Source organism: Heterocephalus glaber, unplaced genomic scaffold, assembly GCF_053883595.1.
Source record: "Heterocephalus glaber isolate CG9 unplaced genomic scaffold, H.glaber_assembly_v1.0 deba00001572, whole genome shotgun sequence".
Lineage (NCBI taxonomy): Eukaryota > Metazoa > Chordata > Mammalia > Rodentia > Bathyergidae > Heterocephalus > Heterocephalus glaber.
The window spans coordinates 134,129-149,534 of NW_028258357.1; the positions used below are offsets into that span (position 1 = coordinate 134,129).

Below are 15,406 nucleotides of genomic sequence, written 5' to 3' on the forward strand. Positions count from 1 at the left end.
AGAATTCTTAGAGCTCATTAATAGACAACCCAATTAAAATGTAGACATAAGAAGATGATAAATAGAGAGTATAGCACAAGAATGGTGTGCAATTCTAGAATCAGAAAAATACTAATCAGTACAATAATAAGATTGAATTATACACTCATTAGGGAGATGAAGTTAAAAGTTTTAAAAGCCTTGTCATGACTTTTTCTTTTTGTTGGATTCTCCCCCTTTGTGTTTAATTTGTCACGCCCAATGGATTCATTCTGCTGGGTTTCCTGGGGTTGTGATCCTCATTGTCTTTTTCTAGGGTATTTTCTAAAATTTTTTGGAGTACCAGTTTGATATTCATGAAGTTCTTGAGGTGCTCTTTATCATGAAAGTATCTTATTTTTCCATCAATTTTTAAAGATAGCTTTGCAGGGTACATCGATCTGGGTTGGAGGCTGTTTCCCTCTAGGGCTTGAAATACATCACTCCAAGCTCTTCTTGCCTTGAGGGTTTGCATTGAGAAGTCTGCTGTGATTCTGATGGGCTTTCCTTTGTATGTGATTTGTTTCTTTTCTCTCACTGCTTGTAGAATTTTATTCTTCTGTTGGATTTCTGGAATCCTAACTATTATATGCCTATGTGCAGATTTTTTTTGATCAAGGTTAGCTGGAGTCCTATATGCCTCACTTATCTCTATGTCAAGTTCTTTTCCCCTGCTTGGGAAGTTTTCTGCCATCACTTCTGTGAACAGTTTTTTTATGTCATCTACACTCTCTCCTCTTTCTTCATTAACTCCAGTCAGTCTTATGTTATTCTTCTTTGCATCGTCTGGCAGCTGCTGGATTGATTTCTCATGTTCCCTTACAATTTTAAAGCAATTTTTCTTTTCCTGGTCACTAATTGCAATCTTATCTTCTATATGTGAGATTCTATCCTCACATTGGTTCATTCTGCTGTGCAGACTTTCGATGGAGTTTTTAATCTCTTGGAAATCTGTTTGTATCTGTTTTATGGATTCCATTTGTTTCCTATGTTGGGATTCCATCATGTTCCTCTGATCCTCTATTTTTTTATCTGTGTCCTCTCTAGATTTATTAATCATGTCTTTCACCATGAGCACAATCTTTGCTGTTATCTGAGTAATTATTTCTGATTTCATTTTTCCCAGATCCCCTTTTGTTGCCAGTTCAGAGAGTCCAGGTGGTTGAGTATCAGAGTGTTCCATCTCATTTCCCTTTGGGGTTGCTGTAGGTGATCCAGAAGTCTGTTTTTGAGGCTTATTTATGTGCCTTCTCATTTCCATGGGAGGGGGGTGCTTCTGGCACCCACACGGCTCACCTTCTCTGCCCTAGGAGCTTGGGATGGAGGTGTGAAGCTTCCTTCCGGATTCTGGGATCAGCTGAGCTTCTCTGCCCTAGGATCCTGGAATGGTGGTGGGGGAGCTTCCTTCCGGGTGCTGGGACCGGGTCAGCTTCTCTGACCTAGGAGCCTGGGATGGAGGTGAGGAGCTTCCTTCTGGGGCTGGGACTAGCCTACCCTCTAGAATGTTTATTTCTGTATTACACTCTGAATGTCTTCCCCACATACTCCAAAAGAATTTAGCTGATCTCCCTGCCTGTTGTCTTTTCTCTCTTAAGTCACAGTTCTCTGTAGATTTGCCAATTCTATAATTATAAATTTTAACCACAGCACTTCAATTTCTTTTTTTATTCCATCTAGAGATTTTCCACCAAATATTCTTTCATTTTCTTAAATGTGAGTCTCTTCCTTGGTTTTAATATATTTTATTCCATTTAACATATTTATTCATTGAGGAGAGTTTTATGGATTTTTTGTTCTTTGGAATCTAAATATTGCAGTAAACAAGACAAAATCTCAACCTTCTTGAATCTTAACATTCTAGAAGTGTCACAGGAAAGAAACCAGTAAACAAATTTGTGATTTGGAAAAAATGTCAGGGCAAAAAGAATATTATAGTGAATGTGCTATTTGAGATAGTGACAGAGAAAATGCCACAATGGGGAGGTATATTTGCCCAGAGAAATAGTGTATAAATTAAATTGGACAAAATGAGGATTCAAAATATTCCAGAAGGAGAAATAATATGTTCTAGAAGAAGAAAATAATTTTATGTTGCTGAGGAAAAGCAGGGCATTTCTTTCATTAAAGCAGTATGTTATTGATAGAGAATTAGTAAATTGGGATAGAAGTAAACAGAGATGGATCATACAGATATTTAGGTGACATTTAAGTTTTGAGTTTAATTGTAATAGGAAGTTATTGGATAATTATGACATAAGAACATGATATGACTTAACAATTTGATGTTTCTGCTGAATGTGTTGATGTGAGAATAGAGAAGAGTCAAGATCATTAGCTATTTGGTCCAAGTATTTGCCTTAATCATGATAGAGAAGTCCAGAAAAGAGGACAGGTTAGAGAAAATTCAGAAGTTCTTTTGTGAGTGTGTTTGAGGTATCTAAGTGCTTGTTATGAAGCAAATAGGTAAATAATTTTGAATCCCAAGGAATACTTAATTAAAGCGCCATAACTCTGGCACAATATTTGAAATCAAAGAATGGAATAAAATCCCCCGAGTGTGAGTGCAAAAACACATGACAAGAAGCATATAACTGAGAAATGTGGCACATAGACATTGAGAAATCAAGGAATAGTGAGTGAGGAAGTAAGTGGTAGTCACCAGTGAAGTAGGAGAAAAATCAATGGATCTTGCCTTCAATCCAAATAAATACAGATTTTCATTTAGAAGTAATTTATTTACTATGTCAAATGCCGTTGATGAATGCAGAAAAATGAGGGCACACATTTCATTAGTGTTTCTGCAAGATGGAGGTCATTGATGACTTCACAGGAGTAGGTTTCATAGCAAAAATGGGAAAAATGCTTAATTGAAGTGTGATTAAGAGAGAATATTAAATAGGAACATGTAGAAAATGAGTAAAGAAAAATTTGGCGGAATTTTTAAAAAAGTGAAAGATAAAAATCAACAATAGCTGAAGGGGCAAGTGAAATTAAACAAGATACTTCATTTTTACCATAATATATATTACAGTATATGTGTGTTCACATGTACATCTGAATATTTCCAATTATAAAGTCTTTGGATTGACAGCAGGAATGGAATGTAGTACAGAAGTATTATTTAGGCCTTGAGAAAAGCAATGAAGCAAGGAGGTTAAAGGAAAATTTGTGATAGGAAGATAATGTATTTTTCTGAGTGTTCTCATTTTCTCAATAAAATGAGAAGCAAGTTTATCATCTTTGCTTCAGAAATGGAGAGTAAATTTTAAGTTTGGGGAGAGTGGAGATTGTGAAACACACATAAAAGAATAGATTGAATGAACTAAAAACACACAGACAATAAGAAAGATCCATTTGAGATTTGATGTTATAAATGTAAACGGAGCTATTCCATATGAAATGGTTTAGGAGCCGGGAATGTAGCTCAGTGGTGCCATGTCTGCCTTGCAAATGCAAGGTCCTGAGTTCAATCCCTGTTACTGCAAAAAAAAAAAAAAAAAAAAAAAAAAAAAAAAAAGGAGGTTTATGTAGCTGTGAGCTGTGATGGGATGTAGAGACTGTATAGGGCATAGTTTCACCTAAATTGAGGTTTAGAAGTTTTCATTTCTGATAAATATTTTTTAAATGGACCTAAACAGAGAAAGTAAGACAGAAACAGCAGTGGAATTTGCTCAGAAGTGATTGTAGTGACTTTGGGCTCAGACCTGAGTACACAGGGAACTGAGAGATAGGGACACTTACGACATAGATAGTGAAAATTTGATGAAGGTTAAAGAATTTGTACATTGGGAATGTAAAAGTCAGTAAGCTGTAAAGGTAAGAGATGGTAGCCAATGTGAGGAAAACTGACAATGAGAGGTAATTACAAGGTCTCAAGTGTTGCCATGAAAGCCAGTGATTAAGATAAAGTGGAGAAAAAGACTATTGGAATTAGGGAGATCAAAAAATACAGAGTCCAAAGGATTGAATAGATAGCTTAAATAGACATTGACATATCTAAGAGTGACAAAGTCATTCATCAAGGTGATAAAGTCTTTAAGGCGTTGGTAGAAGTGGCACCATATCACTGTTTTAGGAAAGTGACATAAGTAATTTAAATGATGTCACTGAGGAAAGTGTCTTAACGATGTCTAATGGAATGTGACTGCAAAGGATCTGTCATTCTTCAGGAAGAAGGAAGGAGAGAGGTGTAATAAATACAGCTACCCAATTCTTAGGGCCCATGGTTATAAGGATTATGGGAGAAAAACTATCTGGTACCTAAGAAGGCTTTGATGGCATATTCTTAGCAGGTCTAACATTTAATTATAGTCAGAAGATAAAGAAATGACTCAAGATAATTATTGAGGATTTTTCTCAATATAATGAATGGCTTGGGATGATACTAGAGATTTAGGATGCTGGGGAAGTGATGGTAGGATTATATTGCTACACATTGTTATGTCAGACTATGTATTGAATTATAACTATCTGCAAAGGTTTAGAAGTCTTTACGTCTTGTTTCAGTTTTTCTTAAGTCTTCCTTAGATATAATATACCCTGTAACTGGTAGTAATTGAGAGGACACTGTACCTATGCTTTCAAAGCTTCTAGATTTTACTTCTTTAACATATTTATAAGTAGTATTTTTATACCCATTTTAGTTAGACTACTACTAACAAAAGGTTAAATTCCTTTTAAAAAAAGGAATCTTATAACAAGATTCTAAAATGACAATAGTGTTTATCTAATTTATATCATTTAATCCCTTCTCCAAATAATTCTTATGGTTATTATTCTATACAGACAATTTTTAAGTCACTACCTTTGCTACTGTGACCTTTCATCTCTGGTAAAAAAAATTTGAAAAACATGTCTGCACTGCGTTGTTTGTAATTTCTTTTATTAAGAGTGTCTTGGTATTTTCTCTCAGGTTTTGATTGAATGTTTTTATTTTACTCTTGCTAATTTTTCTAGTTATAGAATTCTAGTTATTTTTCAATTAACTTTTTAAAAAATGTTTTCAAGTTATTTTTCAATTGATATTGTCAGGGTAATTATCACTCCTAATTAAATGCTCTGTCTTCTTTCTGATGCTGTTAATATCTTTTATTCATTGGAATTTTACTTTCACAATTAATATATTTAAGTTTGATTTTTAAAAATTCCTGTTTGAGATTTATTGATATTACTTGATCTGAAGTCTGATATCTTACAAAAAAACTTTTTAAAGATCACAGCATTGTTCCTTCAAATATTTTTCTTTTCATCATTCCATTATTTAATTTAATATATTTTTAAATTAACTTTATTGGTACATTTTAGTTATACAATATAATGACATTCATTTTTGGAAATTTGTACCTTTACATAATCCATCTTGTTTCTAATTTTTTTCCCCATGAACCTGCCCTCCCTTCAACTCCTCCACCCCTCCTTATTTATAAAGACTTTGTTTCCATTTTTTCCTTTTCTCATATTAATTCCATTCTCCTCTTCCCTTTCCCCAACCCCTCCCACTCCTCCTTCCCCTTTGGACCTTTTCTTCCTATTTCACATTATCTATTATTCCTTTAGATCCTTATTTACACTTTCAATTTCTCACACCAAACTATTCAGCATTTACACATCCATTATTTTAGATCCCCTCAGTATATCATCTATGTCTGTAACTACCATTTTGTATTTTATCCATAATTATTTCCTTTGAGCTGCTTTTTTTTTTTTTGATAATTTCTTTGGTATTATTATCTTTGTAAACAGATTTCTCTTCATCCTTGTCTGATCTCTTAATATTTAAAGATAATTTTAATTTCAATTATTTTGTCCTTTGGCTTTAGAAAGAGCATCTGGTTCTATCTCAGACTTGCTTGGTTATTTATGTTACATATGATTATTTGAAGAAGTCTTTACTCATATTTTTAAAAATGTGTTTGATATGTTAAATATTGTCTTTATTTTTTGAGAGTTTCAGTATCTGAAGGCTTTATACCTCTGATTGGGGTGTGTGTGTGTGTGTGTGTGTGTGTGTGTGTGTAATTGTTTCATTTTTTATGCTGCTTTCACTATTGGTATCCAATCTATTTGTATGTTTGATGATTTTCTTAGTGGGCTCATATTTCTTGAAACTTTTCCTGTGGGAAATTTTTGTAGTTTGAGTTGAAATTAAGTTCCTCCAGAGAGGCTTTGTATTTATTCCACATAGTTGTTTAGGAGTAAGAATAGCTCTGGATTACATTTTCATTTTAATTTAAATTCTGAAGCATAGACTCTTTCTGGTTACATATAGGCATCCACGGATTTAGGCCACTTAAGCTCTTGGGAATAGGATTGTAATTCCAAAACAGTGTACTTTTTCTTTCCTATCTTTCTTTTCCACTGTTCTTTCTTCTCTCATCATGGTTTATTTTCATTTTTATTTAAAATTTTTTTTTGGTACCGGGGATCGAACTCGGGTCATTGCGCTTGTGCAGCATGCGGCGAAACCAATGCGCTAAATCCCGGCCCCCATCATGGTTTATTTTTGCTACCAGTCACTGAAAATAAATGCCTCACATTGCCCAAGTCCAGAAGTTACCATCACATGAATTAGGCGGCATCTGTGGAAGAGGCCAATGTGTTGCACAGAGTTGTTCAATATAATGTCCTTGTGGTAGTTTCAGTCTTTGGGATTCCAGCTCTTTACATAGGGATGTCCTTATCTTTCAACTGCTCCAAGCCTTTATATTCTTTTCTGAAATTCTACACATATGTTGATAAAGAAAAATGCAGGATTAATTATCAAGATTAATAAGAATTCCCCAAAACAAAATTGGCTTTAGTACTGGCTTCCTTCTTAGGATTCCTGTTTTTACTGTGCTTTTTATTTTACCTTTTTTCCATTTTTTGGTTTCATTTTTGATCACCACTGATTTCTGATTTCTTTGTGAGCTTTTCAATTTCTTTCGGAAAATTTGTCTTAATGTTCTACAGAGTTTTAGTTATTTTAAATATGATACTGACTCAACTGAGATATCTTTTCTAGTATTTTGCCAATATTAGCATCCTATATATAGTTTTAAAAATTGATTATACATAGAGAACCATTTTATGAACACTACATTTAATGCAGAAGGTAGGTTATTAATTAAATACAGAAAAATAGTACTTTAATGATATCCTGTATTCTGAGTAGACCATTTTGCTGCCAGGTCATACTACTAAGCCTCATCTCTAAGAGGGGTTCCTTGCCTGGTCATAGAGCTTGTTGTGGGCCAAAATTAATATTAACCTTTTTAAAAAAAGTATTATTAGTGGAAGGCAGACTCAATGTTTAAGTATTTTCCAATTCACTTACTTATCTGCTGTTCAACAATATAAAGCAGCTTATTCCAGTATCAAGTCTTTCAATAAACATATCATCCTCTAAGTGTTCTTCTGCCAAATCCTATTGTGAACTTTTCTCTCAGATGACATTTCTGTCCATAAAGTTATAAGTACTATAATTTCTTTACGCCTTACTCTATTAAGGGTGTATATTGAAATCACAATCAGGTTAGTGTTTGTAAAATAAATATTCTAGTGCACTTACATGAGAATTTTTGCAGAAAAGATTTTTAAGATAAAGTTGTTTTATGCAATTATATTTTTGTTTTTCCCAGTGCCTTATAGTGCACCAGAAAATATTACTTATAAAAATATTTCTTCTGGAGAGATTGAAATATCATTCCTTCCTCCAAGTACTCCCAACGGAATCATACAAAAATACACAATTTATCTCAAGAGAAGTAATGGAAATGAGGAAAAAACTGTAAACACAACATCTTTGACCCAGAATATTAAAGGTAAAAGAATAATTTGAATGTTGAATATTTACATTTATATTGACAGTGTGGCCAGAAAATACTACCTTAATGTTATGTTATACACTATTTGTGCATCAGATATGATAATTTTTTAGTAAAATAAGCTAGGAATTTATTGGGAGTCACATAAAAGAGTTCTCTAGTCAATCTTTCACCACACTTCTAGAAGAAGAAAGGCTTTTCTCTGTATTGCTCTGGAATTTTCCTGTATCTTATCTTCATAATGAGTTACTGTTGCCAAAGAATTACATTTCATTAGTTTTAACTTTGGAAAGATTGTTGAATTGAGAGCCATTTTATAATTTAACTTTTGCATATTATATTCTTATAAATGTTACCTTATGGGATTTATTTCCATTTAGGACTGAAGAAATATACCCAATATCTGGTTGAGGTGTCTGCCAGCACACATAAAGGGGAAGGAGTTCGCAGTGCTCCGATAAGCATATTGACTGAGGAAGATGGTAAATACAGTAGTACATATTGATATATTTTTGTTCTATAACATTTCAAGAAACATAAATATAGAATGGAACATAATGTAAAGGTTCTCTAGCTTCAGTTATGTACAACTCCAGCCTTATAAAGACTTCACTGTGCTCATGGAACAAGAAGCTAGCAAAGATTTACAGTAAATAAAATCAGATATAAAAATGCTTTTGTTAAAAAAAACACTTTTGTTTGTTTGCTTTTGAAGTCATCAGTCCTCTGTAAAAAAATAAGTATATAGCTTCCATGGGTATTTATTAAAGTAAAATTTTGATTTGAATTGTTTGAACATTAAGTGATGTATAACACAACTGTGTTTCTCAATTTCTGCACTATACAATATTCTGTATATTGCAACTTTCAGATTTTTGTATGGCATAAAGATTAGCTTATTAGGGGCTGGGGATTTAGCTCAGTGGTTCCACTGCTTGGCTTGCAAGTGCAAGGATCCAAGTTTGATTCCCGGTACCAATAAAAAGATTAGTTTATTAATGAATCCATGCTATTTTCTACGTATCTCTGCATAATTGGCCAATATGCTATTCTTGAATGTTAACTGACTTCACACTGAAAATATAAGCCAGCTTTTACCTAAACTGCTTTATGTTGAACCTCACCAAGTTATAGACATATGTTTTGCTAAGAAAATGCCTTTTGAGAAGTACATTTGGTACTTGAATATGTGCTTTATGTTTTCAATGTGGTATATTTTGAAACAATTAGTTTTTTCTTTAAAAAGAGAATTCCTATTGCCATAAAGAGTGGATCTGGATGTGTCAAAAGTATGCAGTATTTTTTCCCTCTTTTCTTTATTTCAAGATTCTGATCTTTTTAGAGAGGCTGCATCTTTTGATGCTCAGAGTCCAGAATCACTCACCAAGGCAAAATGTGTATTAGATACTTCTGAAATGAGGAAAGCTTTTCTCTCCATTGCTGTCCTTCTAATTAAAATAACAAAGTCTTTGGAAGCCTTCTTCTCCCTTTGCAAGTCCCTTCTTGCTTTTACCTCCATCAAAGTATTTTACCAAAGCATCCTGGCAGTGTTCACTGGGTTGCCTCTGTTTCTAAGTGTGATGCTTTTGTGGGTTCAGCTTCTCTTGGGATTGCCTCTCCTCATTATGCTTGCTGTCTGTCAAAACTTGCCTGCCTGATTTTTCATTTTTTGATGTATAGATTCTCCTTATTCTCAAAGTGAAAATTAACTTCATAAATAAATTAATACTTAACAATATCTCAGTGCCTAAAGGGCCGTGAAGGAGCTTAGCTCCTTTTTGTCTCTTCCATAACATCCAAAGTGTCTTAAATCATTTTTTAATTTTAAGACATTATTGTGCTGTGATACAATGGTTGAGAATTGCCATTCTAATTGTTTTATCTAAATTAAATATAAACTTGCCTTAGTAATTTGCACTATTTTTTTACTGCTTATTCAATGCAGAAGAGCTAAATTGTTTTATTCTTACTCTATTATATTGGAAGTACAAGTAGATCCTAAACTGTTTTTTTGTTTTATGTATTACATTGTATTTCCTTTGTAAACTATTCAATTCTAAAGACTCAGTGAACAGATTTTGATATTATTTTACACTTTAATGACACAAATGTAATTGAGGAATGGAGCTTTTACTGGTGAGGTCAGTCATTTTAACTGCTCTCCCAATGTTATACATATTACTTTCCCTTTTTTTGGATGAGTGATTATTTTCCCCCAACTCTTTTTATGCCGAGGTAGCTCTTTTACCATAAATTATGTTCACTCCAATAAAATTTTTTGTTTTTATTAGAGGATAGTAATTTACCAAGATGTACTTAAAGAGTAGGTGAGTCACTGTGACATACTCCTTGTTCTGTTCTACTTTCTCATGAAATATTTTTTTCCATCGAATCACAGAAACAGATGTTCTAACACCACCATGCAAAATCTTTCATTATCTCATTTGAAAGTAAACAATCATACTCTTTTGCCTGTGGAGAAAAGAACCAAACTTAATTCATTTATGAGGAAGTTTATCATAAAAATTTTGTGTATTTCTATTTTAACCTTGCATTAACCTTTTCTCATATATTTAATGAAATGCATTATTTTATCACAACTTTTCAGCTCCTGATTCTCCCCCTCAAGACTTCTCTGTAAAACAGTTGTCTGGTGTCACGGTGAGGTTGTCATGGCAACCACCCCTGGAGCCAAATGGAATTATCCTCTATTACACAGTTTATGTCTGGTAAGATTTTTTCTTTTTTTTTTTTTTTGCTTTTGGAAATAGTTCTGAGAACAAATATTAATCTGTAACATCATAGGAATGTAGTTTTTTACTTCAGAATGTGATGCTACATTAAGAACCTGATTATTAATAGGCTTTTAAATATACTTTTATTACGAAAAAGTTTTTCTCATATGTAGTGGTTCAAGCACAAATAATAAAAATTTTGTAGTTAAAACAAAAAGATATGCATAATTATGCTAAATTTATTCTCTTTGTAAGAGTCTGATCAATTTACATAACCAAATAATTTTAAATTCTTCTAAATGTTTTATACAAATACTTATGCCACTCTCTTTTTAAGTTTCTTTAAGTAAAATAATTTCAATTAAAATTTAAGAGAAATTTCTTCAGAAATCTGTTAAGATCAATTTTCCTTTGAAAGGTAAGGAGTAAATTTAATTATTTTTCTGATCACTTTTTTTTTTTTTTTGGTACTGAGGATCGAACTCAGGTCCTTCTGCTTGTGAGGCAGGTGGTGGAACCATTGAGCTAAGTCCCCAGCCCCTTTCTGATCACTTTTACATAAATACTACTTATTAATCCTTCAAATATAAAAAAAATGAAATCCTATAATGTATCTGTCTCATGTCAGTTTATGAGATGGTTATACTGCTTCATAAAAATGCAATAGATTAAAATCCTCACTTTTATCTAATATGTCCTCTTATGAGAACACACCGGTTAGGTACCACATTTCAGTCAATTTTAAATATTTCAATTCAGAAAAGACAGTTTACATAATACCTTATAAGACATAGATGTTTCCTTCTGTCATTCTTTTTTTTTTTTTTTTGGTACCAGGGATTTAACTCAGGACCTTGCACTTAGGAGGCAGGCGGCGGAACCTTCTGTCATTCTTAATTGGAAGGGTCAGCATTGAGTGAGAAGCTGTATATTTTAGATGTCGAGTTTTCCTTTGCTAAATTAAGGCTTTTCTCCTCAACTTTAAATCTTTTGCATGTTGCTATTTAGGGTATACTTCCTTGTGTTCTTTATTGCCTGTTTCCTAGTCATTTTCCTATTATAGCATAATTCAGAGTATCATGAGAGGTCTAGTGAAAGGAAGCAATGGGAAGAAGGTAACCATTCATTTATTTATTTATTCACTCATTCATTCTGCAGTATTGTTAGAGTATTTATAAAGCTGTGAATGAGATGCACGTAAGACCTCTGCCCTCAAGGAGTTTACATTCTAAAGAGAAAACTGTGTTATATACCTATAAACAAACAAATGAGGAAAAGATTACTTTTGATGAGATGTTCCAGGAAGTATGAGGAGAAGGAGGTTCTTTTCACGTGATAATCTGCAAGGATGGTGCGGGGGGGGGGCGGTTTCCAGAAGGAGAATACAGTATATCAATCACATCAGCGCTCTGTGGGGAAACTCAGTTTGTTATTCTGAAGACCAAGGAGGTCAGTGTCAGTGATGATTAGGGAACTATGAAGAGTAATATTGGGAGAAGGAGTACAAAGCTCACAAAACATACCATGGTAAGAATTAAGAATTTCTTTTCTTTTTATTTTATTGTTTTTGTGGGTTTTTTGATACAGGGTCTCACTGTGCAGCTCAAGTATGCCTTGCATTCATTATGTAGCCCAGGATAGCCTGAAATTCATGATCTTCCTTTGGGGGGCATTCTAGATCTAAACCATAGCACAGGGCTACCAGGTAAAAGGCTATGTTAGTAGCCTGGATGAGATGATACTGGCGGTGTCATGATAGGTTTCAGCTCCACTGAGGAAGCAAGAACTGTACTTGTTGATGGATTCATTATAGGGATTTAAAGAAAAGAAATGCAATCATGATATCTGAATCAAAGGTGATAACCCCTAGATTTCTTATGTCATTTACTAAGTTAGAACAGAACATAAAACAGGTTGATGAAAAGTGAGAACAATTAATGTTTCACTTACATCTTTGCAACATTTTTCTGGCTGAAGTTTCTAGTCCTACATTGTCAGAACAGTTTTATTCCTATTTCTCTTCTGGGAGCCTCAGATTATTCTAAGGATAATGTGTACTAACACATGTCTAGGGAGTATCCTAAAGGAGGCTGTTTACTTGCTCTTCTGAGACAGTGATGTTCTATGTGAGTCACCTACTCCAGGAACAAACTATAGCTCTCAGTTTTTAACCCTAAAGTGTATCAATGTGGTTTCCCCAAATGTGGATTTCTTTTGGAAAGATAAGTAATGGCTCCTGTGTGTGTTATATTCTTAGGGATATAGAAAGGCTGAAATTGTATATGTCACATTTCAGATCTTACATAAAACATGACTTTTTATTATTTGTAACTTGTTTTTTGTGCTTTTTGTGATGATAGTTGGGATTGTGAAGGTATTTGTTGGAGGTAATTCATTCTTTTCTCATTCACTTTGCCTTTACTTCAATCTTTCATTGGAAAATACTCAATCAATTCAAAGCTCAATTCTCCAGTTTTGCTTTTCTTTCATCTTTCAAGAAGTATTCCTTTTTTGATCTCCTTTTCAAGTTAGACTTTAGGTATATGGGAAGTCCATTGAAAGTAAGGTGAAGGAATCTTGAATTTGTGCCACTGTGGGTCATCTAACCTGACCTATTGGGGGAATTATTCTGTCATTGACTTGAAGGAATAATTTTTATTTTCTGTTTTATCCCTTGTCCAATATCAAAGTGTATTTGAGTCCCATGGTTCTCCTGCTTTTTCTGTCTTGACCCAAGTTTAAATCATTTTCTCTCCCACCGTTGTCTGCAGTGTGTAAGGTTTCAGGTTATTTCCACATCCTTCTCTTGCTCTGCATGATCTGCTAGAGCACCCCTTAGATCTTGCTGGACAGGGTGCCATACTGAACAGATAGTTTTAAGGAGTTTGCTGGATTTTTCTCCATTCTGGGAAGGGAATAAACCTCTTTACACTAGAACAAACCTTCTTTTCACCAAGATTTCCCTTCTAGACCTATTTGGGTAATTTCTTCACTCCATCCTTACCCTAAGATGCTAGGACACTCCACTGTAATCAGTTTACCTTTTCCTTTCTTCTCATCTTTCTTTATAGTTCAGAAACTTTTTCTCTCTTTTGGCTAATGAAAATTTCCTTTTTTTCTTGACTGATTTTTTTTTCTTTTTCTTGGTCAATGGAATTGCCCTTTCTTTTTACATCATGACTTAATTATAAAAATATGGTCTCAAATCATTAAGAATTTACTCTTCATGTGCAGATGGAATGTAGAAAATACTTCTGTGTCAACAAAATTTGGCTTTGTCTTATGCACACACACATGTGCGTGCACATACACACGGATGTGTACTATTTCTAGATCCACGTATTAATTTCAGTACCACATAAGATAGAGAACTGCCATTCAGTAATCAAAAATAATTCTTTGTTGAGTGGAAGAGTGAGTGGGGAGTGCATTTTAAGAATTAAAAGCTTAATATTGATTTTTTCGTTTTCCATTTCTACCATAAGAATAGTATGCATCCATTTTCAGACAATGGATACTTCAATTGGATAGGATTAGATCCCATAAAAAAAACAAAACATGCACAGAAATATTATGTAAAACATACTGAAACATGTATAACTGATAATGAAGTATATATTGAGATATTTTTAAGTTTTCAGCATTTTCTTACTAAGCCACTGATTGGAAGCATTAACCAGTATTGCCAAGGAAATGGTCATACACAACTCTGGATTCTTTCATTAGTGATTACTCATGCTTTTCAGGGACTCCTGCTATAATCTGTTTTACTGGGAGAATAAAAGGCCTGGATCATAACAGTGTACATGAGCTTTGAATTAGCGAGAAATGGAATTGAAACTTGGCTCTGCTGCTCAATTATCTGCGTGGTTCCATTAAAAACACTGAATAAATGGTGATCATTATTAGCAGGATCAATGCCTCAGGGGTCCCTATTTCTGCCATAGTTCTGACTTTCCATTATTTTAGTTGCTCCAGTAATTACAAGTTCTTATAAAACCATTTATTTGGATTTTTTCACTTTCACAATGCAGGCTATTATATTTGCTATACTGAGTGACTTCTCTCTGTCATGAGTATTTTTCTCCGAAGGAGTTCATGAGATTTAATATGTAATCATTTCATTTCCACTGCAGATGTTAGTCACATTTGGTTTGTAGATGAAGTGTTCAGAATTCTGCCTTAATGCACTGCATTTTGGAGTTAGTTCTCCTTCTAAATTTTGCTTTGTGAAATATTTTTCTCACCCATTGACATGGTAAAGTAGCATTTATCCTTCAGTTATATTGATAAATTATATGTTTTTAAATGATGCACAGTTCTTACATTCTGGGGGAACCTTCATCAAATGAATGAATTTTTAGTAGAGCAGTGGAAGTTTATTCTTTTTTTTTTTTTTGGTACCAGGGATTGAACTCTGGACTTTGTGCTTGTGAGGCAGGTGGTGGAACCACTGAGCTATTCTTTTAATATATTTTGAATTGAGGAATGATGTTCTACCAAACTAATATAAATATAAAGCTTATTCATTTATTGTCCTTTTATTTCAACTTGGATTCACTTACCAATTTTGGTTCTACACGTGTCGGTAAAACTGAACAGTTCTTTTCTCCAAAATTCCAGAAGAAGCTCTATGAAGTCTGATGATCTTTGTTTCTTGTGTATAACCGCCCAAGAGAAGTCAGGCCAGCTGAAGTTGTAGAAGTGGGCAAGCCAGTGACATGGAGTTTTCAGGTCAAAAGAAGGAGTTTGGGTTTTATTGAAAGAATAATGCAAAGCCCTTAGAATATTTTCCCCAGAGCTGTGACCCTTGGTTGCAAAATTTGAATAAAATATTAAAATACAATA

General features: G+C 33.6%; 1 protein-coding gene across 1 annotated transcript in view; it reads left to right on the forward strand.

Annotated features, from left to right (window-relative positions):
- The window catches only part of Ptprq (protein tyrosine phosphatase receptor type Q), a 219,513-nt gene that overhangs the window by 47,659 nt on the left and 156,448 nt on the right, over positions 1-15,406 (forward strand). Inside the window, exons 15-17 of the mRNA XM_021258496.2 lie at positions 7,638-7,820; positions 8,204-8,305; positions 10,432-10,552. Of these exons, the coding sequence (XP_021114155.2) occupies positions 7,638-7,820; positions 8,204-8,305; positions 10,432-10,552 (406 nt within the window). The remainder of the gene's footprint in view (positions 1-7,637; positions 7,821-8,203; positions 8,306-10,431; positions 10,553-15,406) is intronic.